We start from the raw sequence: 19141 nt of genomic DNA on the forward strand, positions 1-19141 counted from the left end.
TTTGCTTATTGAAGTGGCTAGAATGGTGAGTTTTTATGGTTTATGGTTCATTTTTGGCAGTCCACTATCCATTTGTTCGCCTCTATATCAGATAGAGCAACTGTAAAAAAAATCTTCAGAAAAAATATGATAGAGCTACTTAAAGTAACCAAAAAAGTTATCAAATTAAAGGAATCTAAGGAATCATCTTCCATGCAAGTTGACAATTTACCCGATGAAGCTTCTTTGACACGTGCAAGGTATTTTATAATGTTTAATTGTTGGTCCTGAAAGATGGTCACTCTAACACGATTATCTAAATTTATATTTCTCATTGCAGGGCTCTTAGGCTAGAATTGGCTGCTATGCTTGTCTCCGGTTTGGATGAAGAAGAGATTGATCTGCTATTCAGTGCTACTAAACCCGCACTCCAGGTTACTATTAATCTAATTATTGTCATATTTTTTGTATTCCTGAAATAATTGATATCTAACTTCTGTTTCACTTGCAGGATGAAGAAGGGCTTATGCAGAAAAAAGCATATAAAATTCTTTCAATTATTCTTAAGGTAATGCTTTGTTATTATTATGATGACTTATTTTTAGTATCTTCATTTTAGATAGAAAATTTGACTGTTTTTTATATTCATTAGGAGTCTAATGGATTTTTGTCAAATAAGTTGGATGAGTTGCTTCAGTTGATCATCACGGCAACTGCATCTTGTCATTTTTCTGCAAAACGCCACCGTCTTGACTGCTTATATTATGTAATTGTTCATATTTCTAAGGTCGGTCTTTTGTTCAAGGTTCTGCTTGGATTCTAATGCAGTTTGTTTGGTACTTGTTTCTTCAAAGAAAATATTGTTTATTCTTTTCAGGAAACACCATCAGAGCAAAGGATGAGGGAATTCATTAGTGCATTTTTAACAGAAATACTGCTTTCCTTGAAAGAGGTATTGCCTCAGAAACTTATAAGAATTGCCCAAATTACTTCATATATAACAGATATGGGCCATATGGCTATCATCTCCCATGCTTGCTTTCTAAAAAATCTTCCGCCGGTTGACTAAAAAGAAACTTTTATAGTGCTTAGAAATTTGCAATAACTGTCAAACTTTTTGAATATATATATATATATATATATATATATATATATGTAGTTAATGTATTCATTTAACTCTTTTTTTTCCGTTTTTTCACAGACAAATAAAAAAACTAGAAATAAAGCATATGATTTGTTGGTCGAAATCGGACATGCATGCAGGGATGAAGAGCGTGGTGGTAAAACAGAAAACCTGCACCAACTTTTTAGTATGGTAATACTAATCGAACATCTTTCATATATTTGGTCTTGTTTTAAAATCTCTAGGGACTAGTTCCAATGATTTGCCGTTTTATTTTTAGCAATGAACAAACTAATCCGTATGTGCATTAAAATGCTAAAAAAATGCTTTTTGGTGTATTTGAAGATGCTTTTATTTATTTTATTTATCTTAATCACTTAAAAAAGCCATCTCCTCAGCCCCCCTCAATTTGATGTGAGGGACAAACAATAATTTTTCTTGAGGTGGATCAGGTTTGGTTTAACCAAATTTCTTCTAATATTGTTTTAGTGCTTATTTAGATTTGAGATTGAGACTTTCTATGGGCACAATCCCCCATTATTAAATGTAGGTTCAATTGTAGGCTTAGAGTTAATATTTAGGTTTGAATTTATTTAATGGGAATTTTTTGGTCTGATAGAGGTAAATTCAATTAAGATCCCTTGATTCGATTATTTCGAGTGTACCATCGATTCAATTGGGTTGTAACGCCCATATAGCCTGATTAGCAACTATTGGGTTGACTCATCCAATTATCTCGACCATGCCAAAGTGAAAATATATGTGGGTTGAAGACATACTTTTGAGATTGATGTTTATTGATAGAGGGTTGTATTAGTTTCAATGAATGGTTTAGATGAACAAAGTATGACCACTTGGTATTAGTCTTCAAAATAGTATTAAAAAGTTTAGTAAGCTAAGAAATTCCTTCTATCTCCTAAGCATTTCCCCATCTCTATTGGAATTTCATCAGGTCCAACAGCTTTTCCACATTTCATTTTCTTCAAAGCCTCTCTAACTTCGGTTTTACTTATACTCCGATAAAAATAAAAATATTTATTTTCATTTAGCATGATAAAGCCATTAAAGTCAATCGTATTTTCACATTCTACATTAAAAAGTTTAGCAAAATATCTCATCCACTTTTGTTGAATATCATCTTCTAAGAAAAGTACTTTTTGATCTTCATCCTTAATACGCTTCACTTGAACTAAATCCTTACTACTCCTATCTCTTTGTTTGGCTAATTTATACATATATCTTTGCCCCTCCTTAGCATATAATCTATTATATAAATCATTAAAAGCTAAGTTCTTTGCATCGCAAATAGCTTTCTTAGATTCTTTACGAGCCGCTTTATAGCTATCCCAATCATTAGAATTTTTACATCTAAACCAATTTTTATAACAATTTTTTTTTTATCTTTTCTTACACATTTGGATTCCACTACCAACTATTTTTACTATTAAGAGCTTTTCTCTTTGAAACTCCAAGCACATCTTTTGCAATATTCTAATATTAATAGCCACTTTTTTCCACATAATATTAACATCCTCATACACAGACAGAATCTTAAGATCTAAAATCTTACTCTCAAAAATACTTTTGTTAATATTATTTAGATGCCTCTATCTAATCCTAGAAAATTATTTTACATTATTTTTTTTTTATTTTTTTGCCCCTTTATATTAAAGTCTAAAACTAATAATCGATGTTGGGTACATAAATTTTTACTCATAATAATTTTATAATATTTGCAATCTAAACGATCTAATTTTCTTATAAGAAAATAATTAATATAAGTGATAAGATGCTCATCTCTTTTCTTAAATAAGTATTAGCTATTAAGAAATCATAAGCTAAAGAAAAAATTAATATAGTCTTACTACCTTCATTTATCATTTTATACCCATGACCTCAAACTTAAGGGAAAATTTTATAAGATGGTGGTGAGACCTGCAATGTTTTATGGTGCTGAATGTTGTCCATTAAAAGAGAAGCATAATACTAAGTTAAGTGTTGCAGAGATGAGGAAGCTTAGGTGGATGAGTGGCTTGACCCTTAGAGATAGGATACGAAATGAACATATACGTGAAAAGGTTGGAGTTGCTCCCTGTATTCCTCGATGGTGTTGTCAATTTTCGGATTGACGTCAAATAAAGTGGAGTGAAGGATGTGAACGAAACCTTGCTCGCGTAGGCAAGGCCGTAATCAAGGTCGGGATCGGCCATGCATCAATCTCGTTGCGTTGAAGTGTTGGAGGAGGTGACCCTTTGCTGTCCTTGCCGTCTTTCCCTAGAAATAAAGATGTTTTTCTCAAGAATCAAAGTAAGAGAAGGTAAGAGGAGGTGGCCAGCCAAGGAGAGAGGTTTGGGGAAATTAGGTTCAAATTTTGGGAGATTTAAGCGGAGGAAAATTTAATTCAAACAATTCCCTTCTAGATCCCTTGATTGAAATAATCAAGGGAGGAGAAGAGAGAGAGGGGCCGGCGACAAGGGTGAGAGGGAGGGGTTTTAATTTAATTCCAAAAGGATAGATTCTCCTTTGGAAAGAAATTAAACAAGTAGGGCCTAGGAGATTTTGGCCAAAGGAGGTGGATAGGAATTAGGAAAGGTTTCCAAGAGAGGGTTTGGGATATTTGGAAATAAATTCCAAGGGATTTACTTATGGGCCTGGCGACATCATGGGGTTAGGAGGGATTGAAGGGAGAGATTTGAGGGTTTCTTAATTTGGGTTTAGGAATTAAGAAAGGTTTAATTAAATCCAAATCAAATTGAAATTCAAAAGGATTTAATTTAGGAACTTTCCTAAAATAGATTCCTTAAATTAGGAAAGAATTTTCAATTTCAAATTGTTTTGAAATTTGAAATTAAGCCTTCTAATCATTTATGGAATGTATTCAAGAGGGGATTTCAATTTTGGAGGGAGGAGGAGGGAGATGGGGCCGACAACTTGGTTGGCTTTGTAGGGAATTTTGGTGGGGTTATGGTGGGGGGTTAGGTTAGTCGGTGGTTTGGGTGATGGGAGGGGTTTAGGCGGCGGGTGGTGGTGGGAAGTTAAGTGACCGGCGGCTAAGGGTTTTGGGAATGTCTTGGCCGGAGGCTAGGAGATTAGAGAGGGAGGAAAAAGAGATAATGGAGAGGAACCATGAACCTGGCTATCTCCAAGGTTGGTGGGTGATCCGATTTCCCTCTCCTATGGATTTCTCTCTCAAGCACTCTCAAGATCTCACAAAGAAATCAAGCAAGAGAAAATTTTATCATTTATTCATTAACATGAAAAGAGAACAAGAGGGCTATATATAGCCTTGTACAAATGACTCAAGAAAATAAAAAGACGATGATACGCTCTAGGCTTACATACGACCTCCCTTAAGTAATGGGTAAAAACGGAAACAGTAATAAAGCAAATACAACATAACATAATAATAAAGAAAATACATAATACGACTCAGAAGTACATGGACTCAATCGTGGTCATAGATCGACGGCCATGTCTCTGATAGACTTTCCAAGCTCTGATGTTCCCATCACCCGTAAAGAGTCTAAGAAAGCAATATGCGATGTAAAGATTTTAACTTTTAATGATTTATATAATATATTAGATATTAGGTAGGGCGAAAGATATATGTATAGATTATCCACAAAGAGATAGGAGCTATAAAGATTTAGTTCAAGTGAAGTGCATTAATGATCAAAATCAAAAAGTATTTTTTTTAGAAAAGGATATTTAACAAAGGCGGATGAGATATTTTGCTAAGCTTTTTAATGAAGATTGTGAGAATACGATTGACTTTAGTGACTATAGCACTCATGAAAATTGAGATTTTTATTTTGATCAGCGTATTAATAAAACTAAAGTTAGAGAGGCTTTAAGAAAATAAAGTGTGAAAAAGCTATTGGACATGATGATATTCCAATATAGGCGTATAAATGCTTAGGTTATGAATGAATTTCTTGGCTTACTAAAATTTTAATATTATTTTGAAGACTAAAAAGATGCCAGATGAGTAGAGAATGAGTGTGAATTCCTATTTTTAAGAATAAAGGTGATGCACAAGATTGTGCGAATTATATAGGATATAAGTTGAGGTGTCGTACTTTAAAATTTTGGGAGAGAGTTATGGAGCATAAATTACGTTGTGATACTAATTGATGAGGACATCAAAGATCTACCTCTACGATCGTGCCTATTTATTTTGATCTATCTTATGTATTTGATTTGTTATTGTTCATTTTCCCTTTCTACTGTCACTTTTATGTCTTACAGCCTTAGGGGCAATAGTGTCTTTGTTATTTTCTTTCATGTATTTGGCTATTTAAAGCCTCCCTCTTTTTCTTGGAGGGTTAATGAATGAATTATAAGAAAATTCCTGCACATGTGTTCTTTGGAGAGTTGTGAGAGTTCTAGGAGAGAGCTTAGGAGAAATCCCTAGGGAGGAAAATCGGATCACCCACCAACCTTAGAGACGGCCAGGTTCGTGGTTCTTCTTCCTTTACCTTTCTTTCGTTTCTTTTTTTTCCTTTCCCTTCCCCCTTCCCCCTTCCCCATTAAGCCACCAACATCCCCATCCAATCCCCAACCTCCTAGCCGTCGGATTCCCTAACCACAATCCACCTTGTTGCTGGCCAACTCCCACCACCAAACCCTAAACCAAACCCTATTCCAAACTGCCGGCCGCCACTTTGCCTTTCCCTTCCTCATCAATGGCATTACACCTGTCCTAAATTAACTCTACATTTTAGGTAACTCAAATAAGTGCAAATTCAAATATATTTGAATTTGAAATTATTACCTAAAATATAAATCCTATTTTAGGAAAGTTTCCAAATCACTTCCTATTTGAATTTTAAATTAAATTGGGATGAGATATTTCTTTCCAAATTTAATTTCTTAAATCAAGAAGGCATTAAATGCTTCCATAAACTCTCCCTTGCCCCCCATGCCACCGGCCCCCTTTCCCACCTTTTTCTCCCAAGACTCCTTTAAGGAATGAATTGGGAGCTTACCTAATTTAGATCCTCTTAAATTTGGAAAGTTTTTAAACTCCAAATTCAAATTTATTTGAATTTGAATCCATTCCTAAATTAAGACGGATTCAATTTGGAAACTTTCCTATTATCCCAAATCTAAATTTAATTAGAGATTTCCCTTTAAATCTCTTTCCAAATTTAATCATCTATGATTGGAAAGAATTCAAATTCCATTTAATCCCCTAAGCCTTCTTAGCCTTAGCCTCCTCCCCCAAACCTTCATCTTCATGGTTTACCTCTATTTCCTGAAGCTGTGATGTGCTGTCCTGAACTCTGGACAAGATACGTCTGCTGTCCAAGAAGTCCAGCCCATTCCACCCCTATCCAGAGGAATATCGGTTGATTTCTGCATTCTGGACAGATTATACCTGCTGTCCTGAAGTTTAGACACAGTAAACTGCTGTCCAGGATCTTCTCAAGACCACGTATCTGCTATCTAGAGATTCCCGAAGCAGTTCTCTGTTGTCCAGCCCATCTGGGTGCGACCGTTGCTGCCCGGAACTATTCTGAATCGCTGTCCCAGGTTTGCTACTTGCTATCCAAAGGTTCGAGCATGGATTTGTTACTGTCCTAGCCGTCAAGACGCCACCACCTGCGGTCCAAGCTTGCGAGAAGGTTGAATCTTAGCAAATGGTGAACTCTTTCCTTCTCGCTTACCTCCTTCGTTGATCATCGCTTGTGGTTTTATTTGATTCATGCAAAATCTTGCCAAGCTCCGCTAAAAGATTAGTATTTAGTAGGAATTGTTTGAGAGATCTTTCATAGCACTACTCTTATTGTTAGATTAGGGATTTCTTGTTGAAACCCATCTCGTATGCAATGCCAAGAGTAATTGATTATTATGAGGTTTTTTACTTTTCGTGAGTAACTTGGCCTAAGCTTATGTTTACCACTTTTTGGTTTTATTCCATTGTTTGAATCATCATAAAGCTCTTACTCAATAAGCATGCAAAATCCTTATCTAAATCAAATTTTCATATATGTCATGCATCACTAATGTTTCTCAAATTCAATTTGGATTCATGTCGGGTAGGTTTACTATAGAAGCTATACATTTATTGAGAGATTTGTTGGAGAAGTATAGAGAGAATAAGGAGGATATGCATATGATATTTATTGATTTGAAGAAAGCATAAGATAAAGTTCCAAGATAAGTGTTATGGAGAGTTCTAGAAAAGAAAGGGATTAATAATGCTTATATTCAAGTCATTAAGGATATGTATATAGGAGTTATTACTTGTGTTCAAACACAAAGTGATTTGACCAAGTATTTTCCTATTTCAATTGGATTACATCATGGATCATCCTTAAGCCCATATTTTTTTGCTTTAGTCATGAATGTCCTTACTAGACATTCTTACTAGACATTTGCAAGAGGATGTACCCTGGTATATGGTTTTTGCTGATGATATTCTTCTTGTTGATAAGACTAGAGAGGGATTGGATGGCAAATTTGAATTATGGAGGTCAACCTTAGAGTCTAAAGATTTTCGTTTGAGTAGATCTAAAACCGAATACTTGGAGTATAATTTTATTAGTAATATATCCAGTGGGGGGATTGTGACTTTGGGTGATCAAATCATTAATAAGAGTATACATTTTAGATATCTTGGATCTAAAACATATTAGTAGAATTCAAGTTAGATGGTTGAAGTGGATGAATGCATCTTGTTGTGTGAGAGAAAGCACCCCTTAAACTTAAGGGAAAATAACTGGCATATGCCATAATAGATAATAGTATGATTCACTCCATAGCAAAGGCTGCGATGCTCACCATGACATGTTGCAATTCAATTTTCTTCAAGGAGATTCTCTTAGTTTTGATTTAATTAAAAGTAGAAGCTTTAGTTTTAATCATGAATAATAAGTGAATGTAAATATAAGAATTAACTTTTAATTAGGTTACTTCAGACTTTGGGATATTAAGTTCAGTTGCCATAAGTGTTTTAGAACAGCTTTCATGCTGATTAGACTTCAAGTCGTGCAAATACCTGAATTTTTTTTTGAGCTGAGTTATTTTCTTTATTAGTGAGATGAGTGTGTTGTCAAAAGTTGTAATTGCTATAACTAACAAAATATTCATTTCGCTGACCTTTCAGGTTGCTGGAGGTCTGATTAGTGAAAGACCACATATGGTCAGTGCTGCTATCAAAGGTCTAGCTCGCTTGGCATATGAGTTTTCTGATCTCATAAGTTCGGCCTACAAGTTGCTCCCATCTTCCTTTCTCCTATTACAGAGGAAAAATCGTGAAATAGTCAAAGTAACCTTGCTTTTCCTTGTTATATTTCATATCAAATGTTTTTCTTAGGTCATTGTCTAATAAATAAGTGCTTGTATCCTCTGGCCGCATATTTGCTAAAAAGAAATTTCTGCAAATTTTTGAAATGTTTCTCATCACAGGCTAATTTAGGTTTGATCAAAGTATTGGTTGCAAAATCTAAAGCTGATGGTTTGGAAACACATTTGAAGGGTATAATTGAAGGTTTGTTGAAATGGAGAGATGAGACTAAAAATCAATTTAAAGCAAAGGTATGATTTTCTATATTTGATAATGTATAATAAATTAGTTATGGTCTATTATCTTGGGCACACCGTGTTACGTTAGGACACACATTACAAAGGTTGGTTTAGATTAACTTATTGGAAATTACATTTTCTGACATGTATTTATAAGTTGTTTCCCTTGATTATTTTGGATAAGATGCTGAAATTGCTACCTCCCTGCTTCTTGATTTGGGACAATTGATTATGGGATATGCCTATAAAATCTTAAGGTCATTGGCATTAGCCTTCTTCCAATCCCAGCTTTGTTCTAGTGTTTTTTTCCCTTTACCATCTTCTATTCCAAACAGTAGTTTTTTTTTTCCCTTTACCATCTTCCATTCCAAGCTTCATCTCACCAGGACCAGGGCTGCAGTTAGGCAGTCCGTAGTCCTCTTATTAGTTCCCACAAAAATGGTTGAGTGCTTCATTCTCCAATTAGGACCAGCTCCATTATTGAATAAAGACCTTCATTGCTGATCATGCCCATGACAGAAGAAATCTATTCATCTTCAATTCTTTGGCTTCTTCTGTAATTCCGCAACTTCCTCTACAATCTACTTTCTCAAGATTTCCTCAGCTTCATCATCTTTTGCTCGGCTACCGCCCTTCCAACTTTGCTTCCTATTGAAATTTGAGAAATTTACATACATATCACTTTATTTCATGTTATTTACATATCTAACACAAAAAATATTAAGATCCAACGTGTAAGCAGTTGCTTCCACCATTTATTTCCATTGCAGCTAACTTTGTCCTAGGAATATTGTCATGTAATCACTATGTAATTAGTGATTTTCATGGATAGAAATTACCTAGTATAATCTAGAATTATGCTATATAAATAGGAGTGTAAGGTCCTCAATGAAAATACCTACAAATTTAAATATTTCCTACAGTACTCTAGTATAAAAAAAGGTTCCTGAGCATTATCGTTTGTTGTCCAGAAAAATTTCCGCATTGCTTCAGTTCTTCCAATAGCTTGAAGGTGAATCACAACTAGTGTCCGCTTGTTGTCAAGTTCTCGTTTAAATCTAATAAAGAAAGATATTTTCTAATATTTTATAACAAAGTCTTTTTAGGTTTACCTCTACCTTTCTTAATATTAGTCAAATCTAATACCTCTACTTTCCTAACCGGGTGATCAGAAGGCCGTTGTTTTATGTAACCAAACCATTTAAGGCGACTCTCTAATCTTATCTTCCACTGGAGCTGCACCAACCTTTTCACATATATGCTCATTTCGTATCTTGTCTCTAAGGGTAAATCCACTCATCCACTTGAGCATTCTCATTTATGCAACACTTAACTTAGTATTATGCTTCTCTTTTAATGGCCAACATTCTACACCATAAAGCATTGCAAGTCTCACTGCCATCTTTTAGAATTTTCTCTTAAGTTTGAGGGGGACTTTCTATCACACAACAAGTTCGATGCGTTCGTCCACTTCAACAATCCAACTTGAATTCTATTGATAATATCCCCATCTATTCCTCTACTTAACACTGTCGTTGCCAGGTCCCATGTCCTGGATGAAAAAAGTGGATGCTTTCTAGGTAGTCGACAACTAGCGTAAAATTTGTCGAATAATCATGACTTGAATCCTTTACTGCAAAAAGGTAAAACATACATCAAAAAAATGTTAGAAACTCAAGGGATTCCTCCATACAATAAAAATAAGGGTTCATACCAAAACCAGTTCAGATACATCAAGCCAACACTACTTTTATGGAAGAAAAAACTAACGTAGAGTTGGAAGGAGTAAAGCAAGAAAAATTAAAGAAACTCTACACCTTCTTGACAACATATAAATAAATGTGTATTTGTCTATGGCTCAATCAGGTGAGTTCATGAATTTATTATCAATTAAAAATTTGACGTCCCACCTAAATTGCATTGTAGTATTTTATCTTACTTATGTCTATTTTAGGATTGAAACTACAAAAAAGATGGTTTGACATGTTGAGGAATGAAACAGACTCAACTATATATTTAAGTAAAAATAATAGTAAAAATAAAAAAAAAAACAGACTCAACTATGCAGGCACAAGTAGTAATGATCACATGCTGCGGTCTTTTTTTTTTTTTTTTTTGAAACTTTGAATACAAGGAGGGCTTAAATTTGGCTTTAGCATATTCAAATGGGTCATCCATTTTTTATTGTATTATGATTCATATTTTCTATGTTATTCAATAAAATAAAACTTGAAGAGTATATGATGAGGACATCGCTCAGAGATTCAGACACGTGTATCGGCGACGGAATCGTAGATCGACGGCAATGATTCAACGTCTTTATTTTTGACGCTTTATGTTTTATCTAGTTGTACGCATGATGTTTTATTTAGCTTTTGTTATTTTTCCGCTTTTACCCTTATGGGGAGTATTATGCCATTGTAGCCCAGAGGGCATGTTTGTACTTTTCTTTTCATGTGGAGAGGCCTATATATAGTGGCCCATTGTGTTGTAAAAGCTTGATGAATGTGTAATGAAATTTTATTTGCTTCTACGTCTTTTCTTGCATGAGAGCTAGAGAGAAGGGAGAGTGAGCTCAAGGGGAGCAATTGCAAGGCCCACCAGTCATTGGAAGAGTCCGTGACTCGTGATTAGTTTAATTTTATCTTAATTGTTTACTTCTTCGTCTTCCTTTCCCCTTCCCAAATCAATCGCCGGCCACGTCCAAATTTCCCACCACCGGCGGCTCAACCCCTCTACCCACATCATCTGTTAGCTCCACCACTCAAAATCCACCCACCAATCAAACCCCAACCCGCCCCATTCCCCCTTGCCGCCGCCCCTTTCCCCCCCTTCCCTCATAATTGCTCTACATTATGATGATTTCATAATGATTTCCTAATTTAGCTAAGCATGAGAGGGAAAATTTGATTTCATTTGAAATTCAAAATTTGAATTTCAAATTCTTTCCATTTTTAGAATTCCTAAATAGGAAAGTTAGTCATGACATCAATCTAAATTCAAAATAGATTGGACTCAATATTAACTTTCCTAATTCATAATCCCTGTTTGGAAACCTCCCTAAACACCTCCCCAAATTTCCTCCCTCTCCCCATGTCGTCGGCCCAAGCATGGATTTCCCCCACCCCCCATTAACACCCCAATTAATGCATTAATTACCCATTAATTTGAGATCAATTTTCAAATTAATTCTCTCAAAAAGTCTTCAAAACTGAAATCAATTTCAGTTTTGAAATTAAACCCATCTCCTCTAGTCGAAACCCCAACCCTCTCTCCCCTTGAACCCGCCGCCCCTCCCCTCTTCCCTGTTCTAAAGCCGCGAGCTCTCCCCACCGCCATCTCTCTCTTTCTTCCTCCTTGTGTACCTTCCTTTTCATGCTTATGATGAATGGCCGATCCCGAAGTTGATCACGGTTTCGCCTACAATGATCGTGGGGAGATTGACATTCTTCTCCCTCCTTTCTACGATCCCGATTGGGAATACGACGAGACTGTGGAAAGATACATCAAGCGCATCCTCTATTGCTTAGTAGAGATGATTGATCTTCAAAAGCCTAAGACGCCTTGGCTTCTCGTTGGGAGATCTACCCCTTCTCCGTCCGTGGCTACCTCTCCGTCAACGAAGACCTTCGGTACTATCTTCCTAGTGGCAATTTCTCTCATCGTATGCTTCATCTTCAACCGTTAAGCCTAAGAGTGATTGAGTGAGTAGGAACTCTAAGTGACCATGTCTAGATGTTACACTGTGGATCTCTGTTTGCTAGCTATTAAAATTACTATTTAAATTTTGTTGTTCTTGCAACTGTTTTGTTAACCTCTTGTAACGGCTTAACATTATTTACTCTTTCAATGGAAAAGTTCTAAGAATTTATTTTAATTGAAGCACGAGTTACTAATTAGCAAAAAATAAATTCAATCTTTATTGTTACAACTCTTCGCACCTTTGTATCACATAAGCAACTCTTCACACCTTTGTATCACATCAGTATGAGTGTGAGGTGCGTCAAATGGCCAAACAGAATAGAGTATGCTATCCCATAAGTCACTCAAAAACTTGAATGTCTTTTCCTTGATCCATATTGATGTATGAGGTCTATTTTGTGTTACTAATATTAATTGGTCTAAATAATTTGTTTTTTTCATTGACAATTGTTTGCACACAACTAAGCTTTTTCTTGTGAAAAATAACTTCCATGTGAGTGCAATACTGAATCCCCCATGTTTCATAAAATGATCTTAATCCAATTTAGCATTAATAATAAATGTATTATATATAATGATGAGAATGAGTATTGTAATCAAGCCTTGTTATCTTTTTTTTTTCATGAAAGGGCATTATAGATGAATCATCTTATGCAGGCACCCCACAACAAAGTGCGGTCGCAAAAAGAAGAAATTCTCATCTATTGAGGCGACTAGGGCTCTTCTCTTTAAGTTGAATGCTTTGAAATTTTATTAAAAGTTACCCTAACTTCCACATTCCTAATAAACTTCCTTCCCAAAAAGATTAAACTTGATCTAAGAGCCCTACAATGCATTCTTAGGCCATGTTCTTATAACCACATCTCTATAAATGAGGACCCATGATTTGAATTTTGATTATATTTTAGGCTGGTGTGTTCTCAAGATCCAAGTTGTGTACGACTTTTAAAATGATCTATTAAATCATAATCATGGAGCCCTAATGGTCTCTATCTCGAGTGATATGCTTCTTGGTTTCTAGTTTAGAGGTATTAAGTTTGAGACTAAAGTACTTTGGTTTGCTATAAACTTCTCCCTGTGTCGAGTTAATGAGTCTTGGATTGGCCTTGTGTCCTACTTATAAAATAAAATACAAAAGTTATTTTATGTTCTACTTAAAATCAACAAAAAATTTTGGAATATATTTCTATTCTTAAAATAATCATAAATTCATAACATTGTATTTTCTTGTAAACACAACAACTAAACACCATAAATGATGATTAGTAACTGATCTTTCAGAATAAAATGGGCGGGTCATGAACGTATGCAGTCATCCCTATTTACCCATTTAGAGGGAGTGTTTTTTCTTTTAATTTTATGTTTATGTATTAATGTATGGTCCAAATGACATTTTAATAAGCATCAGTGGTCCATGTAGATTAGATACATATTGGATATTGATATGCCATGGTAAAGGAAGCATTTTTTTTTAGAATTTGACTATGTTCCCAGTTTCTTTTTTCTTACCTGGCACGAGTGTGTCATGCTGTGTATTTTTAATATCCTTAATTAGAAATTGATTGTTATGATACTTTAAATGAAATTCATTGGCTTCTTACAAAATATGCAACTCTAAACTTTTTCACCCTTAATAAAAAAATGTATAGTTTACGTATTGATTTTCATTCCTGTGCTACTTCTTGAATTGTCAAGAATGTCTCTTTGAGTTTATGGAGGTTACATATTATATGAAAGTGCACATCTAGATTACTGTGATCCTTTGATCTAAATTTAAAACTTGCTGACATCAATGTAAATCTTTAACTATAAATATCCACACCTCGTAGTTTGTGATTAAAATTTATCCACTCTGAAGTAATAACATATTTTATCTTCTCTTTTTTTCCTTTGACCTCTTCTTTTTCTCATTTTTTGTTTCACTCATCTGGAGCATTACTTATCAGCCTATTGTTTCAAGCCTGTGGAGCTTCTTATTGATCATGCAAGCCTCTTAATGGCTCCTTTCTATGAGTAGATCCACAACCTTGTTAGACACAACAAGCATGTATATTTTTTCGTGAGAAACAAGGCCTCATTTTGCACCAAGCAAATGAATAAAGTCCATTTTATTTAACTCAACTAATATCCATGTTATATGATACAATTTTTCATTTTATACTGTCAAAAGAGTGATGTATATTGAAGAAAGTAAAAACTTATATAAAATGCTGCTAGTTCTTATTTTTTGTTCATCATCATGAGCATTGTCACACTTCTATTTGGGATTTCGCTTTATGAAGTCTCCTTAATTCATATCGATGATTGTTACATGAGATATTGATCTTAACAAGCAACTTCGCACAATATTTTGGCTATGCTATATTATGACCTATTTCCTTCTAAATCCATCCACACGTATTTATTCTGTTTTTTATTGCCAGATTAAATCTCTTATTGAGATGCTTGTGAGTAAATGTGGTGTAAATGCTGTTAAGGCAGTAATGCCTGAAGAACACCTTAAACTTCTCAAAAACATTCGCAAGGTAAAGAGCTTTATCATATCGTTGCATCACTTTTGTTTGATTTTTTTTTTTTGTTTCAAATTTGTCTAATCTTGATGTCAGATTAAGGAGCGAAAAGAAAGGAAAGGTAAATCTCAGGAAGATATTAATTCGTTGTACTCAAGAACAAGTGTTTCCAGGTATTGCAATCAGAATATAAATGCGTTCTGCACTTGCAGTTAATGTTAAATTTGTTTGCTTTTAGATAGGTATCAATTGATTCATCTACTTTATTTTTGTTTTGTTTTCTTGGTTTTCTGCTGCCGTGCAAGGAAAAAATATGTTGTTGCTGTAACCCAATAGGTCATAGATTTTTAACTGAAATTAGTACAATTTGATACAAACTGTTTATCCTCATGTAAGAAGTATAATTCAAAAATGCCTTTTTTTTTAATGTTGAACTGAAGATGCATTATCCTTAACTCATAGACAAGTGAAGGTTTGAGCTCTCAGGTGTGAATCAGTTGAACTACGTTGTGGTACCCCTAACTGGGAATCAATTTCACTAATTAGTATATGCATGATTAAAGTATTGGAAACAAATGAGAACTAAAAATTTACATCAATGAACATGATCACTTTCCTGTAAAAGCCCTCAGTATATAAATGATTTTATTTTGTACGCTTCTAAACTATGGATCAGTCTTGCCTCTAGTGGATGCTTTGTAACATATGGAAGATATCAGTAAGTTTTTTTTAATGAATGAAATTATGATCAGAGCTGCTGATTTTATGGAATGACTGTTAAAGCATGTAGGTTATCTTCCTATGTTTTTTTTTTAGTTGAACTTCCTTTGCTGCATATAGTATTGGAGTGTATGAGGGTTTTGTTTAGTACGAATGTTTTCTCTGAAAAGCAAGGTGTTAAGCAATTATGGGAGAAGTTGGGAAAACTAGTGTTAAAATTGTTGATATTGCCTGTAGTGGACTTGTTGGTTTATTGTTTCTATCAAAAGTGGAATTTACATGTTTAGTTGCAGGTATTTATAGCATTTTTTATATGCTTCGAAGGGTAAAAAATCAAAATAATGACGAATAATCACTTAAAATTACTATAATTAATGAGATGAAGTTCTAAAATTGTATAAATATAATATCAATTCATGCTCTTCTTATGCATGCTTTTAGCTGTAAACACAATTCTATATTGTAAAAAATAATAGAAAGGAGATCATTTAAAAAACACAAAAGTGAAGTTCAAGTGTTCTATTGCAGTTCCATAGATCTTGGGGATTAGTGAGGGAACTTTTTGCCGGTGAGATACTAGAGTGGTGAACGACGGGTTCACAGCTGCAGGAGGTAGAAGATCATGAACCGTTTTTCTGTAGTATGAGCAGATGTGCCTTCGATGTGTTGTGGTGGAAGATTTCGCTGCCGATGATAACTTGGTTGCCGATGATTGGTGTATTGAGCAATGGGTGCGTGGGGCATAGGGCAATTTGAACGGTTGGATGAGGCTGTGCAATGGTGGAGCATCTGATTGCAAGTGATTGGCGGCATGGCATATATAAGATACTGTGATTGTATTTGTGATTAATAAGGGTGCCCATGTAATCGGGTCATCGAAAATGGAGGATGAAAGATCAACTGCTGTAGATTTTGTTTTTTTTGTTTTTGGCTACGCAGTTTTAGCGAAGGAAATATTAAGCTGTCATCCAAATGAGCATAAGTGGAAGAACACAACGTAGCTGTAAATCAGAATTGAAAAGAACCCCAAGTTTGCTCATTCATGCTTTAATGATTTTATAGTTTACCCTTGATTCACTAAATTTTAATGCTTCGTTAGGTAGCTAATATAAATTAAGTGCATTGTAGATTATTTCACAAGCTAATACAAAGTTTTTCACCGCTGTTGCTCATGCTCTAGTTTGGTACTTATTTTATCAAAACCACTTGTTAGGCACAGTAGATGGAATCATACCCGCATATTTTCTGATGTTGGAGATGAGGATGGAGGGGAAGGAAGTGATATTGAAAATGGAGTAGCACGCACCAGGACCTCTTTTCATGCTTCCAGAGCTTCATTAAGGTTTGCGTTTGCTCTGCCTTTTTTTTCCTACAAGTTTTTTAGCTGAGGGATGACAAATCTGAACCACTAATTATGTTTTTTAGCAAATGAAATGAAAATGACTAATAACAATGTTGCTTCAATTCATAATTGCCTTTTTTTTTTTAGTTCCAGCCGAATGCGCAAGTTATTTATTAAGAAGAGCTTGCCAGAAGACTTTCTAGATCAGTCAGATGTTGATCCACTCGACTTATTGGATCGAAGGACGACCAGATCGATTCTTCTGTCGACATCAAAGCCCAATAGGAAAGTGGAAGCTTGCGACGACGAGCCAGAAATGGATAATGATGGCCGTCTCATTGTTCGCGATGATTGTGTCAAACCCAAGCAGCAGAGAAATTCTTCAGATCCTGTTTCTGATACAAGAAGCTTAACAAGTAGCCGCATGTCAAGAAAATCTTTATTGAGCTCCCAGAGGAAGCGCCAGAAGACGGAGTCTGGTTGGTCTTACACAGGTGTTGAATACACCAGCAAAAAAGCTGGTGGTGATTTGAGGAAGAAAGGCAAGCTGGAGCCCTATGCGTATTGGCCTCTTGATCGCAAGCTTCTCAACCGAAGAGTGGATCGAAAAGCTGTAGCTCGCAAGGGCATGGCCAGTGTCATGGTGAGAAAAGATCTTAAAAGGCTTGAAGGAAAGAGTGCTTCCAGGGCACTGGCAGTAACTCCTAAGAGGAGAAGGGGCAAAAAGTAAGTTGTGATGATTTGGTATATTTTGTCAATCAAAGCAGTTGCGTGCTGCTGTTTTATATTAGTTATAGGATGTTGATTCTTGGCATGATCTAATTGAGCTATTTTGGGTTATTTTAAGCTCCATGCATGATCTAATCAATCAAATCACATCATAATTGGTATTTCACAAAATCAAAGAAATATAATGTCGAGAAAATTTATTTTAAAAAAATAAAGAAAAAAAAAAACAAAGAATTTGTACAAGTAGATTTAGAGTTTTATGTGATTTTATTAAGTTTGAAAAATTTTAACGTGCAATTTTTTATATATGGTATAATAGAATATTTTGGTAATTTTGACAGAAAAATGTATATTTTCATTAGGTAATTGTATCTATGCATTATTTAAATATTTTTATGAAGTATGCAATATTTTTGAAATTGGCTACAATTCATTAAATTCTTTAAAATAATGTTATGAAACTCCCTATAAATAGTTTTATGCAAGACTAGTATTGAGTATGTATGCAAATTTTATATATGTTCTCCTGAAATATCATACACGTGGCAATTCATGCATCTTCATTTTCATGCTTGGCACAAAGAATTGACCTAAGTAGTTTCTGGAACTATCTTATAGCTTATAAAACCTTGGGTCCTCTGACATCTTTTACAATGAATGGACCAGGCCAATTTGAACTGAATTTTCCTCATATGACAAGCAACCAAAAACTGGATGATTAGATGGAGTTCCTATAATGGAGTTAGCATTCCTGATACTTTCTAGCAATGTTGGCAACATCTTTATGCTTGGCTAGAAATAACCTTCATGAATTACTTTCTTTTGAGAAATTATTCTGTGCAGACACCAGGCCGTTTGAAGGTAAATCATAATGTGTCACGTCACTTGATACAAAATAAAAAAGTGACGTGATGTGACCTGATTCGTCTATGAACGGCGTCTAGTATCCGCGCAGAATAATTTTTCCTTTCTTTGGGGAACTCTCCAGCTGAGTAACTCCAGCATCCTTGACAATAATCCAGTGAAGATAAGCAAATCGGATTTCAAAGAAACTATCTTTGAAAGCATTGTGACGCCATACTTGGCAAGTCTGTTGGTAAAAATTATACAATAATCCAGTGAAGATAACACAACTCTCCTTGGCCTATTGGTTGAGAGCTTAGGCTTCCAACTAAGAGGTCCAAGGTTCGAGTCTTTGTGTATGCGTTGTGTCTGTGAGTTTGCCTTAAATGGCCTAAATGTCCCAAAAAAAATCCAGTGAAGATAAGCAAACCAATTTTACTAACTAGGAAAATTTAGGGTAACAGGTTATTTCCATCATTCTCAGTTTCTAATAGAAAACTTCAGGAAAAAAAAAAAGAGAAAAGAAAAAATGGCAGCGGCCAAAAAAAGTAAATTTTATTTAAATAACCATAAACAATAGCATATTACTCAACATTACCTGGAAAAACAGCCAAGTTAAAGACATTAATAACCTAATTATTATTATGCATATATTTGAAAGAA

At 34.8% G+C, this 19141-nt stretch overlaps 1 protein-coding gene across 1 annotated transcript in view; it reads left to right on the forward strand.

Annotated features, from left to right (window-relative positions):
• Window positions 1-17756, forward strand: part of LOC110093939 (RRP12-like protein) — a 35926-nt gene extending 18170 nt beyond the window's left edge. Inside the window, 12 exon segments of the mRNA XM_028701397.1 lie at window positions 61-239; window positions 320-413; window positions 491-547; window positions 632-766; window positions 857-931; window positions 1181-1294; window positions 8214-8375; window positions 8516-8644; window positions 14758-14859; window positions 14941-15017; window positions 16778-16906; window positions 17054-17756. Of these exon segments, the coding sequence (XP_028557230.1) occupies window positions 61-239; window positions 320-413; window positions 491-547; window positions 632-766; window positions 857-931; window positions 1181-1294; window positions 8214-8375; window positions 8516-8644; window positions 14758-14859; window positions 14941-15017; window positions 16778-16906; window positions 17054-17636 (1836 nt within the window). The 3' untranslated portion in view covers window positions 17637-17756.
• The last annotated feature ends 1385 nt before the right edge of the window (window positions 17757-19141 follow it).

Source organism: Dendrobium catenatum, unplaced genomic scaffold (assembly GCF_001605985.2).
Source record: "Dendrobium catenatum unplaced genomic scaffold, ASM160598v2 fragScaff_scaffold_156, whole genome shotgun sequence".
In the NCBI taxonomy this organism is placed as follows: Eukaryota; Viridiplantae; Streptophyta; class Magnoliopsida; order Asparagales; family Orchidaceae; genus Dendrobium; species Dendrobium catenatum.